This window comes from Dipodomys merriami, unplaced genomic scaffold (assembly GCF_024711535.1).
Source record: "Dipodomys merriami isolate MVZ:Mamm:240054 unplaced genomic scaffold, mDipMer1.0.p SCAF_31, whole genome shotgun sequence".
Classification (NCBI taxonomy): Eukaryota; Metazoa; Chordata; class Mammalia; order Rodentia; family Heteromyidae; genus Dipodomys; species Dipodomys merriami.
This window is the reverse complement of record NW_027204604.1, coordinates 2261484-2281124: the sequence shown is the minus strand read 5'-3', so window position 1 is coordinate 2281124 and position 19641 is coordinate 2261484. Positions and strand designations below refer to the sequence as shown.

General features: G+C 36.1%; 1 protein-coding gene across 11 annotated transcripts in view; it reads right to left on the bottom strand.

Moving 5' to 3' along the window:
• Esrrg (estrogen related receptor gamma) overlaps window positions 1-19641 on the bottom strand; it is a 612729-nt gene that overhangs the window by 210474 nt on the left and 382614 nt on the right. Inside the window, exon 1 of one of the 11 annotated variants that reach the window (XM_070041488.1) lies at window positions 11521-11702. The exons of the other annotated variants lie outside the window; for them this stretch is intronic. Within the exon in view, the coding sequence (XP_069897589.1) occupies window positions 11521-11576 (56 nt within the window). The 5' untranslated portion in view covers window positions 11577-11702. Of the gene's footprint in view, window positions 1-11520; window positions 11703-19641 lie in introns of those variants that run through there. 11 annotated transcript variants of the gene reach the window in all.

The following is a 19641-nucleotide window of genomic DNA, read 5'->3' as shown; positions in this document are numbered from 1 at the left end:
ATGACAATGTACTTGCCATGGTTGGAGACAGATTTCCTATGTCACTCATAATCGGATACAGCCCATCAGAAAACAAAAATCAGTTGTCACTTTCAATTTGATGATAGAATATAAACAGTTATGCAAATAAATTTAATTGTCGAGCCAAATCATACCAAATTGTTGATACATGACTATTTTTTTGTCCTTCCAAAACAGTAGTTTCATATGGTCTGACCCTTCACATGGCTTTCATTGAACAACAATAATAACAAAAGAGCGTGATATCTTAACAGGTGATTTCTTGATTTCAAATTGTATTCACTCATTGCATTTCTATCCATCACCTCCAGTTTTTCAGGTTTTTTTTTTAAATAATTGATATCAACCTGAGAGACATTACCAATGCATAGCTTGAGATTTGAGTCTGGGCTTGGGGATGGCAGGTTAGTTCAGTGGTAGAACACTTACCTAGCATGTATGAGACCCTGGGTTTGATCCCCAACTGTGAAATCACGACAAAAATCAAACAAAAAAGATTTCAACCTAATAAGGCCTTGAATCTACAAACACTTGGTGGTCAAAATCTCATTGGTTTTGCAAGCAAGAACATTTACATATTCAATGGCCTGAAACCGATAATGCTCCTTTTTGGAGCAAGCTTCTTGACAAAAACCATATAAAGTTGTGAGCCAAGACTTCATTCCAAGTTCAAGACTCCACAAGGGTGGAAGATGATATATATACATGCATACATGCATACATGCATACATACAAACATACAAACATATAAACATACATACATACATACATCTACCTTAAAGCTTTGACTAAAGGATTGGAAACATGGATTTCTTTTTTTTTTTTTCCTAACGACTTTGCAACTTTTTTTTCAGGACAGAAAGACTCCAGTGCATCAGCACTAATCACAGCTCTTTGTGTATAGTATTAATGACAGGATGAGCATGCTCAGATGAGAAGGAAAAGCAGAGAAGTCTGTGCCTGATCAAGGCTTCTCTACTTGCTGCCTTCCAGCACTGCTCCTAAGCAAGCCCACTTCTGAAGAAAGTTAAGACCACCCTATTTTGATTATAGTGCTTTTCCTCAGGCAGGAATTTTTATTTCATTTTTGAATCCTAAGCCATTCCATTTCCAGCGATGCATTTTTATGTTTACAATTGACATCTTCATAAAAGAGTGAAACCTTTGAGCGACAGCTCAAAAGCATGAAGGTTGCCTGCGGTAAGTCCTTAAATTATTTTATACCTAAAAGGAGCCTGGTTGTTTTTAGTTAAAATTTAATAAACCTTAAAACTGATGACCTTTCTTCCACAGAAAGGTCCCGAGTTGCTAAAACGAACTTTCCAATGAAATATATTTTTAAGGAACTAGTGCTGAACAAAGGGCTATTTAAGGCTGAACGCTTTGTCAATTTATCAGCTTTTGAACATTCTGTTCCTGAATTCCCCACTGCTGTTGGATGTATAGAACGCTGGTGCCTCCCTTAATCGAATACTATTGATTCTAGTGTGTCACACTGATCTCATTGAGAGTAATCAATAGTAATCCAAAATCAATCAATCTGCTCTTGCACTATCATTTATCAAATCTGAATACGCCAAATTATTTGTAGGAGTCACATTACAAAGAAAAGAAAATGGTAGGACTGAGACAGTTAATGGTTTATATTGAAGAACAAAACCAATCTCTCTCCCTCCCTCTCCTTTTTTTCCAACTGGACTATTACTTGGACAAATACATTTATCTTCTCATTAAAACATCTTAATTTATAATTCCATTCCTGAAAAATTGAAAGGATTTCTTTGAAAGGAGTTTGTCTGGGTCAGCACAACTCAAGAGGGACTTAGCGATGCCCCAACTACATTAAGCACAGCATACCAGCATTTTACAAGCCTGATAAGCTAAGTTTCCAATGCCTGTCACCCATCTGCTGGAGAAAAAAAGAAAAAAAGAAAAAGGAGCCTCGATTGACACAGGACATAACTGCATCTTGTAACATCAGAAATGATGTTTAATAGAGTTGGAGTGGAAAAGGGAGAGCCTAATTTCTCCAGAGAATGCACAGCATGGATGTACATGCTTATCAAAGACTCAGCCGATGATGCTTTATCAACATATTCACCTATAATTTAGTCAAAGTAATAAATCCTTCTATTCATTACTGCACACTCAAAAGCACACCTCCTATTTAACTTGAATGTAAAAAAAAGGCCCAGAGTGTCTAAAACATTTACTTTTGCTAATGTAAAAGTGTTGGCATTTTACCTCATTCCTGATAAGCTGGTGCCAGTAGAAGTGATTATTCTTTTCTTATTCAAAGCCTATCAGTATTTCGAAAAGCTCTCTCAATCTTATCAGGCGTATGAACAGCACTGTTACTGAAAACAGTTCGTACAGCTCCTCTCTCTTTCTGCCAAGCTATCTGATAAATCTCCAACTAACTAACTGTATTTACACACAATCAAACGTAAGTTGTATCTTCCATACACTATAAGCCAGATTCTAGTTTGCCACAGTCATTCTTTTTTTTTCTTTTCCTTTTTTTTTTTTTGCTGTGACATTAACTTAACAAAAATGTCAGCAGCAACCGAATATCCCCAAACTGACAACAATCAAGAAAACACTATAAAAGCACTCAACTAGAATGGACCACAAACAGAAACAAAAGAAAAAACAAATACAAAAAGTTGAAGGCAATCTCTTTGGAATTCACAGGGAAAAATAAAGTATGCTGTATGTGCCAATATGGATGGATATTATGAACTTACCTTTTACCAAAAGTAAAGTGGTCTTTTAACAAAACAGTTGAACAGACACAGAAATTTGAGAAGAATATATTGCTGGGACTAAGAAGTGGAAGGTGTCCAGGGAACTATTTTGCAACTGAACAGGCATTTAACACTCCCTTCCCCCAATGCAGGAACTGTCAGTGTGCAGGTAAAGAGTTTGACAATGTAAGCAAAGACAATAGACAATTTCACCAAACTTACCCCAGACATTGAAGACAACAGAGAAAGCAAGGTTGTTACATATGGTGACTAGATTCCCAGGATTTTCCAATCATTAAAACCCTCATAAATGCTCTAGACATTAAAGTTTTGTTCACTATAAGGAAATAAAAAATAACAAAAAATACAGTTTGAGTTTTTAACCTCTTGTTAGTTTTCTTCTTCTTCAGACTTAATCAACTGGTTCAATATAAAGAATCACTATCAAGATTAACATTAATAGATGCCCATTTCTTTATTTATATCTATTAAAATAATGCTCATAGAAATCATCCATAGAAACTGCAAGACACACCTCAATTTGGGGTAGTATTTTGGAGCATGAAAGGCAGCAATGACATTTCTGGAATGTAAGAGAAATTTAAAATTTACTTAAGCAACTGAATAACAACAAATTCCTGGCCCTAAGAAAGAATTCTGTTTGAGCTCCTTTGCATAAAATGTACATTTATTCTTCACCTCCCTTTGCTGAATGGCTAGGAGAGAACAGGAAAGGGTAGACACACATTGCCTCCTGAGCCCAATGTCCGATGCTGTCTAGATTCTCAAAACAGAATGGGCCTTCCTTTAAGATGTGTAGAGCAATAAGAGAAATTGGCCAAGTGCATAGTTGAGCAGAATTCAGCTGACGATGGCCTTCCCATCTTTGACACTAGGATCCCATCACTAATGAGGTGCATCTCATTCAAGTGTATGGATAAGAGGATGTTTCTGTCATTTCATAGGGCCTAACACCAACTGCATGTAGTAATTTTCTCACAGGAAAAAGACATGGCTCTCATCAACTATACATAACTTTTTATGATCATAACCACTTAAGCCCAGGGGTAACAGTCCTCAAAATGTTGGATATGAAATCATATCCATTATCAGAACAGTCCTCTTTTAATGCAAAAATGGATATAATCTAACATAGCCACTTTGTGTTTTTAGAGAAGCTCAGAATATTTTGGGATTACAATGTGCAAAACACACTTGACTAAGCAACCTTACAGTTAAAAATTTTTTTTCTTTTAAATAAGTACCTTCACTTTAATAATTTTTCACATGATCTTCTATTCTTGCTCAATCTCAGAATAATTTTAGATGTATGAATGACATGCTTTTATCATTCCTTTCAAAGCAAAGAAGATTCTTATCAATATTATCGCGTATCAACTGCTTTGAAAAGTATAACTCTTAAAACATTTTAACACATACTGTGTGAACACTGAAAGGAAAAGGAATATAGTTACTTAACAAGTCCTTTGTTTAAATTCTCAAATGCCACCCCTATGAATAAAACCTTTGTAGAGTAGATGAAAATGGAATTATTATTGTAAAGGTACCATTCTGATTATGGAGATTGAGAAAAAAAAAGAATGAAGTGTGCCTCAATTTTCTACATATTAATCCTTGATTGAGCTTTTAACTTTTTTTGGCATGGTGAATAAGCCACACAGAAAAAGCCAAATGAGAGAATGAGGTTTATCACTTTCAAAATCTGAACATCCCATTTTACTTCCAGAAGGATTTGTCTGAGCTTCGTTTATACAAAACTCATCGTGATCTCTGCTATCTGCATTCTAAAAAGAAACAGCAAGCAAGCTGGTTTTGTTGCACATAGACTAGCTGTCCATCTCTGCTATCACATGAGGATTTATTGGTAGCTTTCCTTTTATTTAGTACCATCTTAACCAACTATTTGTGGAGAGGTATATGATGAAGCCAAGTTAAGCTGTCATGTCTCTGCTGTCTGACAGCCCCCTCAGTATGCCCAATATTAATTTGTTTTCTTTGGCTGGGTAAGTGTTGCCAAAGCATCTTACACATAATGGGTACTTCCAATCAAAATGATGAAAAGTGTATATGCAATTCTGTCTCACTCAAAGCAATCTGAGAAGGCCTAGAGGAATGTGTGTGCATATATCCATATGTCTGTCTGTATGTACGTATGGGATAAGACAAAACTGCTTCTTTTTATAATTAAACTATAAAATCACTTTCAAGTTCTATTTTTAAAGGATGATCTAATCTTAAGTAGCTCCTTCATGAGTTTTAACACTTCAATAAAATATTTAATAGATATGAAATGCCCAAAGCTAGTGCTTTCATCTACTATATTATATAAAAAAATATCCCATACAGCCATGAGTTGTATTTCTCAGTTAGAATTGTGTTATGTATCTTTATTTAAATATACAAATAGATTTATGCCAGTATATTGGCATTGACTGATTAGTGAGATGCCAAATTTTTAAAACACTGTACCTTTTCCCCCTTGATTTGCCTTAAGGGAGTAGCCTTCTAAATATATATGAACTGCTATAAATTAAAATCATATATTCCTGGAAAAATTAAAACATAAAACAGTAAGTTTCCTCTAGCAATCAAATATTTTTCAAAAGTTATAAAAGGTGCATATCTATATTGAGGCTTCCTAGTCCTTATGAAGTCTAACATGAACTTGAAGCAAGAATAAAAGGCAAGGTAAATCCTTTAAACATAGACAGGCTCTTACTCAGCTAATAAAGGAACTAAGTTTGATCTGGTAGATTGGCATAAAGAAGCAGTTAGCAGGACATTTTTCTATGAACACAGTAACAGCAAAATTTTAAACAGTTACACAAACACATAAAGGTAGAAAATGAGCCTTAAAAATTTAAATAAGCATATAAATTAGGACAAGAATTAGAAGAATAGAAAGAGCAACTGTGCTCTCATTCATTGCTTACTCAGGTTTGCTGAGGTAAAGTCACACAATTGTCAACTTACATTTTAGAATAAAATTAAACATGTCTGACATTTTATAGAAATATTATATCCATTTATTTCATATATTTCCTTTAAAATAGTAGGCAAAATATGTATTTGGTGCAGAAAAGATGAAATTCACATTTTACAACTGTTTGAAAGCTGCCCTGGTTTGTATTAAGATATGTCTGTCAGGTTCAATTGTATAAGAAAAGAGATAGCCAAGAGCTATTCCAAAATTGTTTGTTGGAGATGGTCCCAACTTGCTAAATTATGCACTTAATATCAGCAGTTAATTCCCCATTTTACAAATTATTTATGGTTACTTGATACTGAACGCACGAATGAAAATAATTTTAAAGAATAAAATTGGAAGCACACTTACATACTAGGTGACCAGGTTACCTGTTCAATATATGGTAGTTAAATTTGTGCAATTTTAAACTGGACCTTGTAAATACGAGACCTACTAATTGTAAATTAAAATTGAGCCCTGGAAAATTTAACTTGCAACTTACATCTACTTCCTTATAGAAATGTGCATGCACAATGTTAGGCAGTGGATAGATAGATATAAACAATAGGTATATATACCTATATATACATACATGTACATGTTTCCCATGCAAGCTATACATGCACACCGATACACATGTGTGCATTCTATTGACTGCTTTGAATTTAAAGAACTACTTGCATATTTATTTATTTATTAGTAATGATATACAAGATGTGTACTCATACATATATCCATTCATATATATATATTTATATAAATTGCTACAGAAATTAATAACCAGTGACAAAACATATAAAATGCAGTAAGAACGCCGCGCAGAAGAGCTTAGTCTCATCCCTGCACTGTCAAATAGACACATAAGTATGATTGGAGAAGGAGAGGCTAAATATTTCACTGTCAGAAAAGGTAGAAACCTGCGATTCATTTCTATCTCGTGTGCTTTAGGACAATGACAATTTAATACAACACCAGAGGATGTAAAAGAGATAAAAACTGAACAAACTGGGCCAATGTAATCAAAGATTTCCTCCAGAGAGACGGCTAGGGCCGGAGCTCATATGCACTTATACGAGATCAACATTGTATTGTTTCTCTCTACTATGAATTTGCTCTGAAGCAAATTCAAAGCAAAAGCTTATCTGTTGTCTCAACTTTAAAGTTCGATTGCCATCTCTCCTATGTTCTCTTCTTCCTTCTAAATGCTTCCCATATAAGTCTAAAAAGTTTTTTTAAATCTTAATTGGTTTAATAAAAATCATTGCTTTTAATTGCATGTAAAGTATCAGCCATAATAAGCATGCATCTTAATTTCTTCTGTGAAATAATTATAAAATAATATTCCTCAGGGCCAGGCATCACTTTTCAAAGAAGACAAAGAAATATTTTGTTTAGTCACTAGGCTAAACCAAATGTTGAAATTTTTTTCACAAGTAATATTGGACATCATTGATATTGGACATTATGTCTATCTTCCAAAGGAACTGTCTCCTCTTTGTCTATAATTCTGGCAGGAATGAGGTATTGTCAAAGTATTGTTAAATAGAATCACAGAAGTTAGCTACCCTCTTTGATGAATAGCACCAGGTATCTGAAATTAATTGCCAAAGTATGGCCTGGCTAATGAGATGGCTCTTATCTTTTCCCACCACAGGAAGCACAGGTATTTTTCTGCTGGCTCAATATTTTACAAAAATGCCTTAAAGTGTTATTAGCTAAATAAAAACCTGATTACAAGAGCTCAAAGACACAGAGGCTCATCAATTCTGGGGTCTGGGATATTTGGAGTTAAAATTGATCTCTGCCATTATTTCACTCTTCAAGCATTAATTTCTTTTCTTGTCCATTTTACTTCCAAAAGAACCACCACAAAAAGAATCCTTCCTTCTGTTCGCATCTTTAAAAGCTAAATTCCAACAGCATTCTTCATGAGATGGCCAATATATATCACAAGTCAGATTAAATCAAAGAAAATCTCAAAGGCTATCAATTTAGATTTTTTTATAAAAAGGAAAAGAATACCTTATGCAGGAAAACACTAGAAAAATGATCATTCATGCAAGGGAATTAATGGATATCCACAAGGGCTTTGCTAATAACAAGGGTTAATTACCACTGCAACACACTAGGCTCAGTAAATAGAGCAGCAGTACCCTAAACACATTAAGATGAGAGACCATCACTAAAAGAACCAGCCAACACCAGCACCGTTGCCTCTGCCAAAGAAATGGAAAGCTGTTGTCTAGTTCTGTCTGCGAAAGGAGGGTATGTTAAACTCCCTTCCAACTACGTGCAGGGTAACACATACATAAATACCTTTACACAAAGGACAGGTGCTTTTCCTCACCACCCCCATTCAACATGTATTCCATTAACTCAGGAACACTTTCTGTTTGATGTTTTCTGTCCTGTTGTTTTATTTTATTTTATTTTATTTTTTGCTTACTTCAAGGTGGGGAAAAAATCACATTACCTAATAATACACATCATCTGGCTATTTCAATTTTCTATAGTTTTGGGAACTGTCCCATGGTTATTTAATTCTTAGAAAACCAGAATGACTGTGTCTGATTTCATGATACTATGGGCAAGGTTATGAGAGGGAACAGCTTCAGGAACACTACTCTCACTGCTGTTCCTTGTCACTTCTAGTAATTTACAGAGAAATCATCAGAAAAACCCCATCTATGCCACCTACCTTTGAGGCTGCAGGTGTCTGGAACAGATTTACAGGGGAGAGGCAGAGGCAAAAGTAAAATGAGGCTCCCAAGTCTGGAGTTTTGAATATTCTTTCTTAGAAAAATAAACTTAAAGCATCTCTTCATAGTTCCCAAATAACATAGTATCTAAAGTGGCTTGGAAAGGTTTCTATCTTTCCTTTAAAGATTGCATTCACATGAGTTTAGGTTTAGTTTGTTGCTGCTGCTGTTGTTTTAATAGATAAATTGTTTTTCTTCCTGTCTCTTTTCATCTCCTATATTTTGACCTGATAGTATCCCTTGGAGTTAGTTGTATTTCAGTTTAGTCTTAGTTTTTAATCACAAGAGATGAGACAGAGGAAAAGGCGGGGTGGGGGGTGGTGGGAATCAAAGCTCTGAAACAGAAAGAATGAACAACACAAAAGAAAACTTGCATGGCTGAGAGCCGTAATCTTCAAACATGAAACTGTTAAATGTTCAGTGTTCAGATTTCAATGATCAGCCTGGAATTTACTAAACTGTTCCCTGCTTTCCTTGTCTGTTTCAGTGTTTCAATTGCCTTTCCTTCTTCCAACAGCTGTGACAACTGTTAAAACAGTCAGTAAAATTAAGTCCGCTCTATAATCCTGTAGTGAATGTTACATTTTAATCAGAGGGTAGAAGGGACGCGTGTGATCAGCACACTCATTTAGAATGATTACATTGACACATATGTCAAAATGAGCAGATCTATTATTTTCATCTATTTATGCTATCAACTATTACTGCTATTAAACGTGAAACAAGCTTTCAAGTATTATGTTCTTTAATGTGCTGGCACATTTCCCAAAATTAAAAAAAAAAAACATAGTTAGAGGTTAACATTTTCAGCTCTCTTTATGGTAGTCAATAAATTATATGAATCTGTTTTACAGCCTCCAAATCAGAAATTGCCCCATAGTTCCTTCAAAAACTGCCTAACTCTGGTTTCATTTCTATGTATACACACACGTGATAGGGTTTAACCCAGCACAATTACTATGAATATTAATAGCTTGTATAAATTCTGTGGTTTATTAATTGAGACAGAAAGGCAGATGCGTTGCTTAGCATTAGATCTTTCTGTCTGTCCGGTGAACCACGCAACCATCACAACTGCATCCAGACAATAAATCTGTATTTTTTTTAAAGATGAGTTTTAATTGAGCCAAAAAGAAAGCTTGTTTGAATCTTGCGCCAAAGCCAAAAGGGCATGTGCACTGATTTCATTTAAATGCATCTGCTTTAAGAGGCTTATCTAAACTAATTATTCAAATTAGCTATAAGAAGTTAAATTCAAGGAAACTACTTTAGGAAGAACTCCTCTGTGAGGGTTTATCCTTTGTTTCTTTAAAGTTTGTTTTGTTTATTTATTTACTAGAGAAAGTTCAGAATCTGAGTGAGCTTGGATGAGGCATGCTTCCTCACATGAATACACTTAAAAATTCTCCAATATTACCACCCGAGGTGCACGAACCTGCAAACTAAACTGGAGTAGGCAATCCTACCTTGGTTTATTTTCCATGTTTATTCTCATACATTTTAAGGGTGGTTCTTCTCTTGGGTATTTCAATCTGATGTAAACACAGCTTTTACAATCTTTCAGTCCTCCTGAATTCTTCTCTTGACTGGTGTCTTCAGTGAGTGTGGCTGTGTGTGTGTGTGTGTGTGAGCATACATATACACTCACACACTCACACCACATGCACACACACACGCACACACACACACACACACACACACACACACACACACACACAGAGGAGCGGCCACTGAGATTGCAGTCACTTTTCATTTCTTACTTAATTATAAAGCCATGCACTATGCAGGCACTAAGGACAGCTAGTGGACACCTACCTATAAAACACTAGCCCCATCTTCCAGAGTTCTATATTTTCTTTACAATCTAGAGAGAAAAATGTTTGCCAAGAGCACTCTTTTCAGAATTATAAGAGTTGGTATTACTGTAATGTAAGAGCAAAGCAATATAACTGACTCAACAGAAAGAGATAAACCGGTGGCAGCCCCCTTGATGTACGAATATTTTATCTTAACGCTGGGTTGAAATTAAGTTTATGACCTACTCATTTACACAAGAATGTCTAATTGACTTCCCTTGGCCCCCCCCTTCTCTCCAACCTTGAGTCATCTGAATATATAGAGATATAGTATATGTCATGGGCATAAAGATATTCATAAATACAGATTAACTCTATACAAGAATGAAAACACTTCTCTACATTTTCTGAACAGGATACCTGAAAACAAACCCACAACCTGAGCATTGACTAAGAGGAAATTTTAAAAGTCACTACTGTTTCTTCTTTAGTTGTTTTTTTTTAAACTCTTCCCCCCCCCCCGCCCTTTAAATATTTATAACGTGTGGAAAATCTCATGTTACTTAATGGACTGATTTGTCAGTTAAGTGGTGACTGAACGCTAACCATGCAAATAACATTATTCTAGCTGTGAATTGTACAGAGCTAGTTTTTAAATTGTTCTCTGAAGGAGAATTAGTAAATGTACAATTTTGCCTCTAACTCTGCCCGGTAAGAAATGACAGGGAGCTGAAAATATCTGTCAAACTGCAAATACATAAGAGGCACTCAATAGTATAAATCATTTTGAATATTGTATTTTAAAACATCTTTCCTTGGGAGAATGGATCCTAGTAAAAGATGCATTTTAACAGTTCACTAAGCATTTGTGCCAAGTGTCTATTCTTAGCACCTGAATAAGAAGTAGCTGTCACACAGCTGTTTTAGTGACAGTTCCTGAGATTTGCCTCAAAGGTAACACTGTAGTCAGCGAACAATTCTCCACTTACTGAATTAGGAGATCACCCTGGACACAAAAGGCACAAGACAGACACAAACAAACACGTACACACACACACACACACACACACACACACACACACACACACACACACACACAATACCTCAGGGCATTACCTGTGTCAGTGTGCAAAGATTCATTCCGTCCACCCCAGCACCACCACCCCCTTAGCCCCGAGTTTGAAAAAGAAAGGGAAAAAGGTACCTACTCTTCTTCGTAGTGCAGGGAAAAAGATTCAGGAAGGCAAAGTTCTACCGAATCCATGTGCGACCGGCAACCATTATTTGTGCACCCCAGCTATAAATCAAAGTTTTCCTTGACAGGGCACTGTGCAATTAACACAAATGTTCTCCTAGCCACAAGCCTATGGGCACCGCCAGTTGGGACCAAAGCTCTCACACTCTCCTAATCAAGGACTTAAAGCCCCGATTGGAGCTTATGAATATGAAGTAGGGCTTTACATATGCAATCCCACCGGCCCAGGCGCGCAGCTGATTGGGGGACCTCTGCCCAATCAGGAGGGAGGCGACGGGAGACTGCACCGGGCCAGCGGCAGAGTCAGGCAGGTAGGCAGGGTGCAGAGAGCCGCCAAGGGGGCTTGGAAACTGCCGGGTGGGAAGGCAGGAAGCAGGGAGGACCGAGACCCAGGAAAGCTCCTCATAGATAATCTGAACATTTTCCTCCCTTCCCCCTCCCCTGCCTTTTTGTTTCTTTTCTTTTCTTTCTTTTTTTCTGGGACGCTATAGAAAGCCACATAACTAATTTAACTCTCTGTGCACTGGAGATGTTTGTCTTTGGTTTGCTCACCCTAAGAGCTATTTTGCTCTGACAAGAAGAACAGACTGTCAGTTAATTTGGGCAAGGATTCTGCGGAAGGTAGAGAATTAAGTTTGTTCCCCCTTCGTGGGGGTGGGAGGGGGGGTGGTGGGGAAGGAGGGTGGCCGCTTCTTTGGTGCTGTACTTTCTTATTTGTTCCTCATCATGGCTTGCTGCCCTGATGTATAATGGGCATTGACAAAATAAGACGTTCTTGTTGGTTGGATTGCCCTACCTAAGGTGGTACACAGTTTTCATAAGCTGCAAGAAGAGATCAGAGTAACAAATTAAGGGAATGCCTATGCAGATTAGATGTATAGACATTTCTATACCTGCTCCCTTCGCTATACAAAGTACCTCCTTTCAAAACATTTGCAGGGCAAATGGGCATCTTCAGTTTTGGGGTGGGAAACAAGGCTGAAAGGAAAAGTAGTGTACTAATTGTATCTCTGCATTTCGATTAAATACTCAGCTATGGTAGGAAAGGTGTTAATAAACAATGCTCTGAAAAGTATCCTTCATTACACAGTCATTTCAATATAAATGTGCAAACCAGGAGATGTACATTAAGACGTAGCATTTTATACACAATATCCCACTTTCAAATAAAACTTTGCATTTATTTTTATTTATACAACATATCCAATATGCTGTTTTTTTAAATCAAAGCAGAAATAATATAAACCATCTCTCAGCATGGTCACTATAGGAAGTGGTTTTCAAAGAGAAAATTTAGAAAACTGAATTTGCATTCTAAACAGTCATCAAAAAAGAAAGAAAAAGCAATAGAACATAAGAGGAAAACTATATTCCCTTAAAATAACATTGAGCTGGTTCTTAATTTCCTGATAACAAGAAGTAAGTTTAGTATCTGCTTAAACTATAAGCTTTTCTACACTAACAAATGTATGTTGGAATAGATACCAGCTATTTATGGCAGAGGTAATTGTTAGCTTACGGGGAGTGAAAGACCCACAATTTTGATATAATCCAGCTTGGTTGCTTATCAACTTTTGCATCCCAAGTCTTACATGATAGAACTAGTATAATCTTTAAGATCAAAATAAATCAGTTTAGATATTCAGCATGTGTTACATTCACTAAATCAGAACTCAACCCTCTCAAGTTTTCTATGCCTTTGAAAAACAAAACACTGAAATAGATCAGCCACATTAAAATTCAGAATATAAAATGACAGACATGATTTTGTTCCCCCTCACACTGGGAAAAAAAAGCAATTTCTTTGCCACCTATTTAGGTATATCTAAGGTATGAGTGTTATTCCTTTTATTTGTGGTATAAATGCACATAAGTTTTCAGATCAGAACTCATATAGGAAAAAAAATAACCCACAACTGTGCTTCAGAATACTGTACAAAAGCAGGTAGTAAAAGCTTAATTACCACTAGCATTATGCTGTCTATATTGTTAAATGTGAACTCTGCAATTAAGATGTAAATTTGGTTGTGAGCAGTGAATTAAAAGAGCTTTGAGACGTAGAAGAAAATACAAGCATTCTGCAGACACCCAGAATGGAAAAAAATTCCTCTATTCAGTCTAAAATTAGACATCTAATCAATTTACAATATTAAAAAATTAAAAAGGCATTTTACAAAAGAAAACTGATTTTTTTTCTAAAATACAATCCAAGGAATAAAAAAAAAAAAAAAACTCATATTGTTAGAAAGAAAGGCATCTTTAGACTCCTAGGATACCTGCCCTGATTTTTCCATGAATGAAATTTCTCAAGGTGATTTGTAAGTTCAATAGTATGCATTTTTAAAAAAAGGATATACCCCCTCAGAAAAGTTTCCTTCTCGTTATTTTCTTTACTAGGAGCATTTATTTTTAAAAAATCTTTAATATACTCAATGAAGGCATTCTGGGGATGGTGCCTCTTGTGCTGTATTTTGTTTCTTTGCATTATCCTTGTTTGACAGAATACATTTAGTACTCTCCTTCAAAATGACTTTTTAAAGACAAGCTTTGTAGCCAGTTATTTACTAGTGATCTTAAGTCATCACACTGCATAGAAAGTGATCCTTTTTTTTTTTTTCCTTGAATCTTCTTATTTTTCTCTGGGTATTTCCTGGCCCTCATTAGGAGCCATCTGATTTCTCTGGTGTGTGTTTTACACATACTTAGGGTCACATTCATGTGGCAGTGTTTTCCTCTGTCAGTGCCCACAGAGAAACCTGTGCAAACATTCACAGAGTCACCCCTTCATCTGTCAGGCTCAGTGTTCACTGCGCAGGCTGCTTTCTGAATGACCAGAAATATACTAGGCGTCGAGAGCTCGACTATGGAACCCCCAGGGATGAAATTGTCACCTACAGAAGCCACGCACTTAAAATGCCACATTACTGTCTCGTATCCAAGTTAACCGATTAAAAATTTAAAAGCATACCTACGGCACCGAACTTGTGAAGCAGCTTCTAGACTATTGCATGAATACCTTAGTTCAAGTCATCTCGACAGCTTTTCCCTAATCAGAAGAGTTTTCTTGCCTCAAGAGATGGGAATAACTACAATTAGGAAAGAAATACATCACATGCATTCTGAGCTTAAAACCTCCAGAATCTCAACTATAAAGAATTTCGGGTGGTTGGGGGTGGGGGGTGTGGGTAACAGATAAACAGCCTTAAGCTTAGCACATATTGTTAATCAGGCTAGACACTTCACAATCTTACCACCAGGAGTCTACCCAAATCAGGAGGAAAAAAAAAATGAGCCAAACAAAAGGATTTCTGTGGATCATTTCACAAGGAAATCTTAATAAAGTAGCTAATATCAGTCTATTATTCATCAGGCTCTCTGTCTACACACACTATCTCATGTTCCTTACAGAGTGCAGCCATAAGTACCCCAAAAGCTTTATGTCAACTAATACATAGGCACCAAGCAAACAATACACATCCTTGTCATGTGAAGAATAGTCACAAACAAAACTCCAGTGGAAACAAAAGGTAGATTCCTACGAGTTGTCTATAGCCGAAATGCTATTCTAGAAGTGAATTCTTATGTATAAAGTGACAAGAAATTCACTCTTGCCCTTCCTATAGATTAAAACTATTCTCAGTTCTCATCCTCTTTTTCAGGAAACTAACAGGATAAGTCTATATCTTACGTTAACATTAAAATCATGAAAACTTTTGAAAATTCATTTGATACTGTATGTCTATCCCCACACACACACATGTATTGGTCAAATATGTGGAACAAAACAAGGCACACAAATTTAAAACCTCCAATTACCTTGTAATCAGCCACTCCAGATTCTTTTTCTTAAGATCATAAACCTTTGAAAAATCTATTTAGGTTTTGGAATCATTTTCCCTGCTGCTATTTGATAGATCGTGGATGGTGTAATATATCATACTACAGAAAACCAAACCAGGACTATTACAAACTATCTGTAACCCCAAAAGAAAACCACCAAGAGCATCCCTTAAAGTACAGGCATGCAGAGTCAGGTTCCAAGCTCCCTCAAGAGCTGCATGGCCTTTAAGAGGACCCCCCACTTATCTGTTCCTTGTTCCCTCATCCATACACTGGGATTTCTATTGTGCTACAAACCTGCTTAAGAACACACCTTGTCCACGGAGAGCATGCAGAGTTCTTTCCAAGTCAGGGTGACTACTTTATATTACCAGCAAACCTCTATCAATTCATCATACCTCATTTTCTGTTGCCTTTCATTTCTAGGGCACAGGCTTTGATATTTAAATTATTGTCTCGATTGGCAAGAAGCAATCATTTCTGTTGAAAGTGATTCCTTCCACAGAAACATTTTTTTAAAAAACCCACAAACTTGCCTTTTAACAAACATCCAGTAAATCTATCCTATTCCCAAATTATGGAATCCATATAAAAAATGCCCTTTCTCTAGGGAATAATTTTGTTTCACCTCTGTAACCTACCAAACTCTTTACATAGTGTTTCTATGAAAGTGGAAATTCAAAAGGAAAAGGAAAGAAAGACAGGAAGAGAGAGACAGAGAGAGAGAGAGGCAGAGAGAGAGAGAAAGAAAGGAAAACTAGGAGAGACAGAAAAACTAATAGAGGCAATTTGGTTTCTGCTTAATTAATTCACGATTATTTCACTTTCATTTTGTCAAGCTAATAATATACATGGTGGAATGTCAGAAAAAATTAAATTATAAACTACATTGCCTCCAATGGGAAAACTGACTTTAGTTATGTTAGATTTAGCCTGGTAAAATATCAAATGCATTTTGTATTATTCTGCAAGCTTTCCGTAATCTTCATAGCATGTATTTACAGAGTAATAGTTAACATTTTGAGATTATCCATTAATAAATGAGTTACAGTTATATTCTTTCCTGCATGTTAAGTACCAGGAGTTAAATTCAGAAAATATTCAAGGTCAATGTCCCGTTTTAGACCTTTGCAGGCAGCTGCAATATTATGATAATCAAGCTTAAAATATTCCTATAGAAAGAGTAAATTAGCCTTTTCACTTGAAAGATGATTATGATAAACAATAAACCTAAGAGAGGACAAAATCCCTATTTTTAAAAGCCATAAATTGTTGACTCAATCATGTGTGTGATAGTATTGTTCAAAATAAAGGGTAGCTTAGCTCTGCGAGGGAGGAGGGGAAGAAGACTGAAGAAGAGAAAGGGGCAGTGGAACAAATATGACAGATTTCAGAATAAGCAATGAATGGTTTGATACTAGGACAATGATCAAATTATCCAGCTTAGCCACCCCATTAAACATAAGGTACACTTGAAGCTGTGTGTGTTACACATCTCTATCTCTATATCTCTATCTATCTATCTATTTATGAAACAAAAATACAGTCTAAAATTTTCCACATAATTTCAAAGCTCCTTTTTCTCATTTCCATTAACCTCTTGCCCAGATTTTCAAAGGACTTGTTTTAAAAAAAGAGGTTAACCTTCATTGTCTACAAAGATAGTTATGAAATGGTTATTACACTTAAAAAATGTTATAGCCTAGAACATTGGTAAAACTTCATTCTATAAATAAGTACGTTTGATAACAATCTGCTTCCTTTAGCCAAAAAAACTGATTTGAAAGATGACATGTTTGTCATCCTTGGAAGAAGTCAGGAGACTTCAAAAACATGCAGGTAAGGATCATTTTCTCCTGTAAGTGTTGAGCTCAGATTCCAGTTACCTTTATGATGCTTCAGACCATAGTCTGTGTACTCATGTCAGGCCTTAGTTGTGGGAAGAAGCCATGTAGCCACTTTAGTGTGCCAAGCCCATTGTGGTCCTGACTAGATATCCCAGTGTTACAATAACCTTTTGATTCTCTCAAAAGTGTTAAAGTTTAGCCAGGTGCTGGTGGCTCATGTCTGTAATCCTAGCTGCTCAAGAGGTAGAGATCTGAGGATGTATGTTCAAAGCCAGCTGAGGCAGAAAATTCTGTGACCCTCTTATGTGTAATTAACCACCCCAAAGCAGGAAGCAGAGTTGTGGCAAGTGGTAGAGTTAAGTCTTGAGCACAGAAGTTCAAGGACACACACAGGCCTGAGTTCAAACACTGGGGCAGGCCAAAAAAAAAAAAAAATCTCTAGTTCGGATTATAATTTTTATTATCATTCTCTACATAGTGAGCTTTGCATAAATATTAGCAATGTTAATTTTATGTGCATGCTAATGTTAGGGCTTAAACACAGGGCCTCTTGCTCTTATCTGGCTTTTTTACTCAAGGCTGGCTCTCTACTACTTGAACCACACCTCTACTTCCAGCTCTTTGATGGTTAACTGGAGGTAAGAGTCTTAAGGATATTTCTGCCTGGGGTGGCCTCCAACCATGAACTTCAGATCTCAGCCTCCAAATTAGCATGAGCCACCAATGTCCAACAGCAATGTTATACTTCAATCTCACTAAAAAGAAGAGATCTGAGAGCATTGTAATTCAATTGGCCTTCAATCCTACCTAGGAGTTCAAAGGATTTAATACAGAGAAGACAACGAAGCGCAGTCTTCCCATTGTTAAAGTATTGACAACTTTTACCATAAGATGCTATTAATCACTTGCTACCATCATATATACATTGGCTCAATGTAAAGAGATGTTGCAGTAAAAGTTATTCTCTATCATTATCACCTATCATGAACTACTATCATCTTTGAAGAGGAAAGAGACTTGGAAACAAAAACTGCTTCTGCTGACTCTCCCAAGAAGTCATCTATATATTATTTCCCGATAGAAAGGGAGAGAAGCATTGGTCTATATTCCTTTTCTCTTCCTTTTCTCACCCTAGCAATTCAGTCAATAAAGCTGTTGGTTTTATTACTATTCCAAGCACTAGCTCATTCATGTAGGAGCTCTTTTGATCAGATATCCAAAGAACTCCATTTATTCACAAGGCTTTGCTCTTGTTACAATGAATGGCCACTAATCAATGATGGAGGGGTGAGACTGGACAAAAGGGAATTATAAGTGGGAAAGGCCATAGCAATTGAGTCCAAATTGGTTACCTTACAGGTGAAGAGAATGAGTCTTAGACTAGTTAAGAGCGTCGTCCCCAGTTACGTATCTAGGTAGACAGAAATGTCATATTGGAAAAGAGTACATTTCTTCTCTTTCCAGTACTTAATAACAACCCACTATTGTTGACAGCATACTGGTGCATAGAAAGATCTCTAATTTGTTTTCTTTTATAAGTTCCTTGTGATAATCATTTCCTTTAGAGATTTAGTTTTTATTAGACTATCACTCCTTTTCCCACTCCAACCTGACCCAATTAAGCTAGCCAGGGCAGACAGCAACCCTAACGTCAACAGTGTGACTTTATAAATATTCCTCTCCATGTTTTTGGCACACATAGAATATATCTGGGATGAATGAATGTATGGATGAATGAATGAATGATTTACCAATGTTATTTTGCAGTTAATTATTAGTCAGTTTACACAGTCTGCCAAATTATTAGAATGGGTAAAATTTTAAAGTGATTATTTAAAAAACATAAATGTATAGGAAGAAGTTGATAGAAAAGGACAGAAATGAAAGGCTGAGTCCAAGGCTTGCATATATATCAAGTAGGTTATTTTTTATAATTTATTACTCTGATATCAAAGGAAGAACATTATGTTCTGATTGCTTTCTGCCACTCCTTTTTATTTTTTCTGTTTTCCAAATAATCAACTAAGTATTCCATAGATACCATGGAAATATTTTCTCATTGAGCAGGAGAATGTTTCTAAGAATCATTATTTCACATAGATGTCTTGAAACCAAATAATTTGTGTGAAAATATCAAAAATGGCTCTTGTAAGCCATGCAACACTCTCCATGTCAAGGCTTGTAGATATTTTTATTCCATAAGTTTCCTTGATCAAATGTTGACAAGGATCTCGTAAACAATGGCCACAAAATGATTTCTCTGGGCCATTCATTGTGCTTAGAGAAAACAGTGAATATTTTGAGAATGGAGGGAGACTTGTCTTTTTATGTGGAATGAAAGAACAAAGTGGTCAGCAGAAAAAGCAGTCTTGCCTATCATGCTTTCT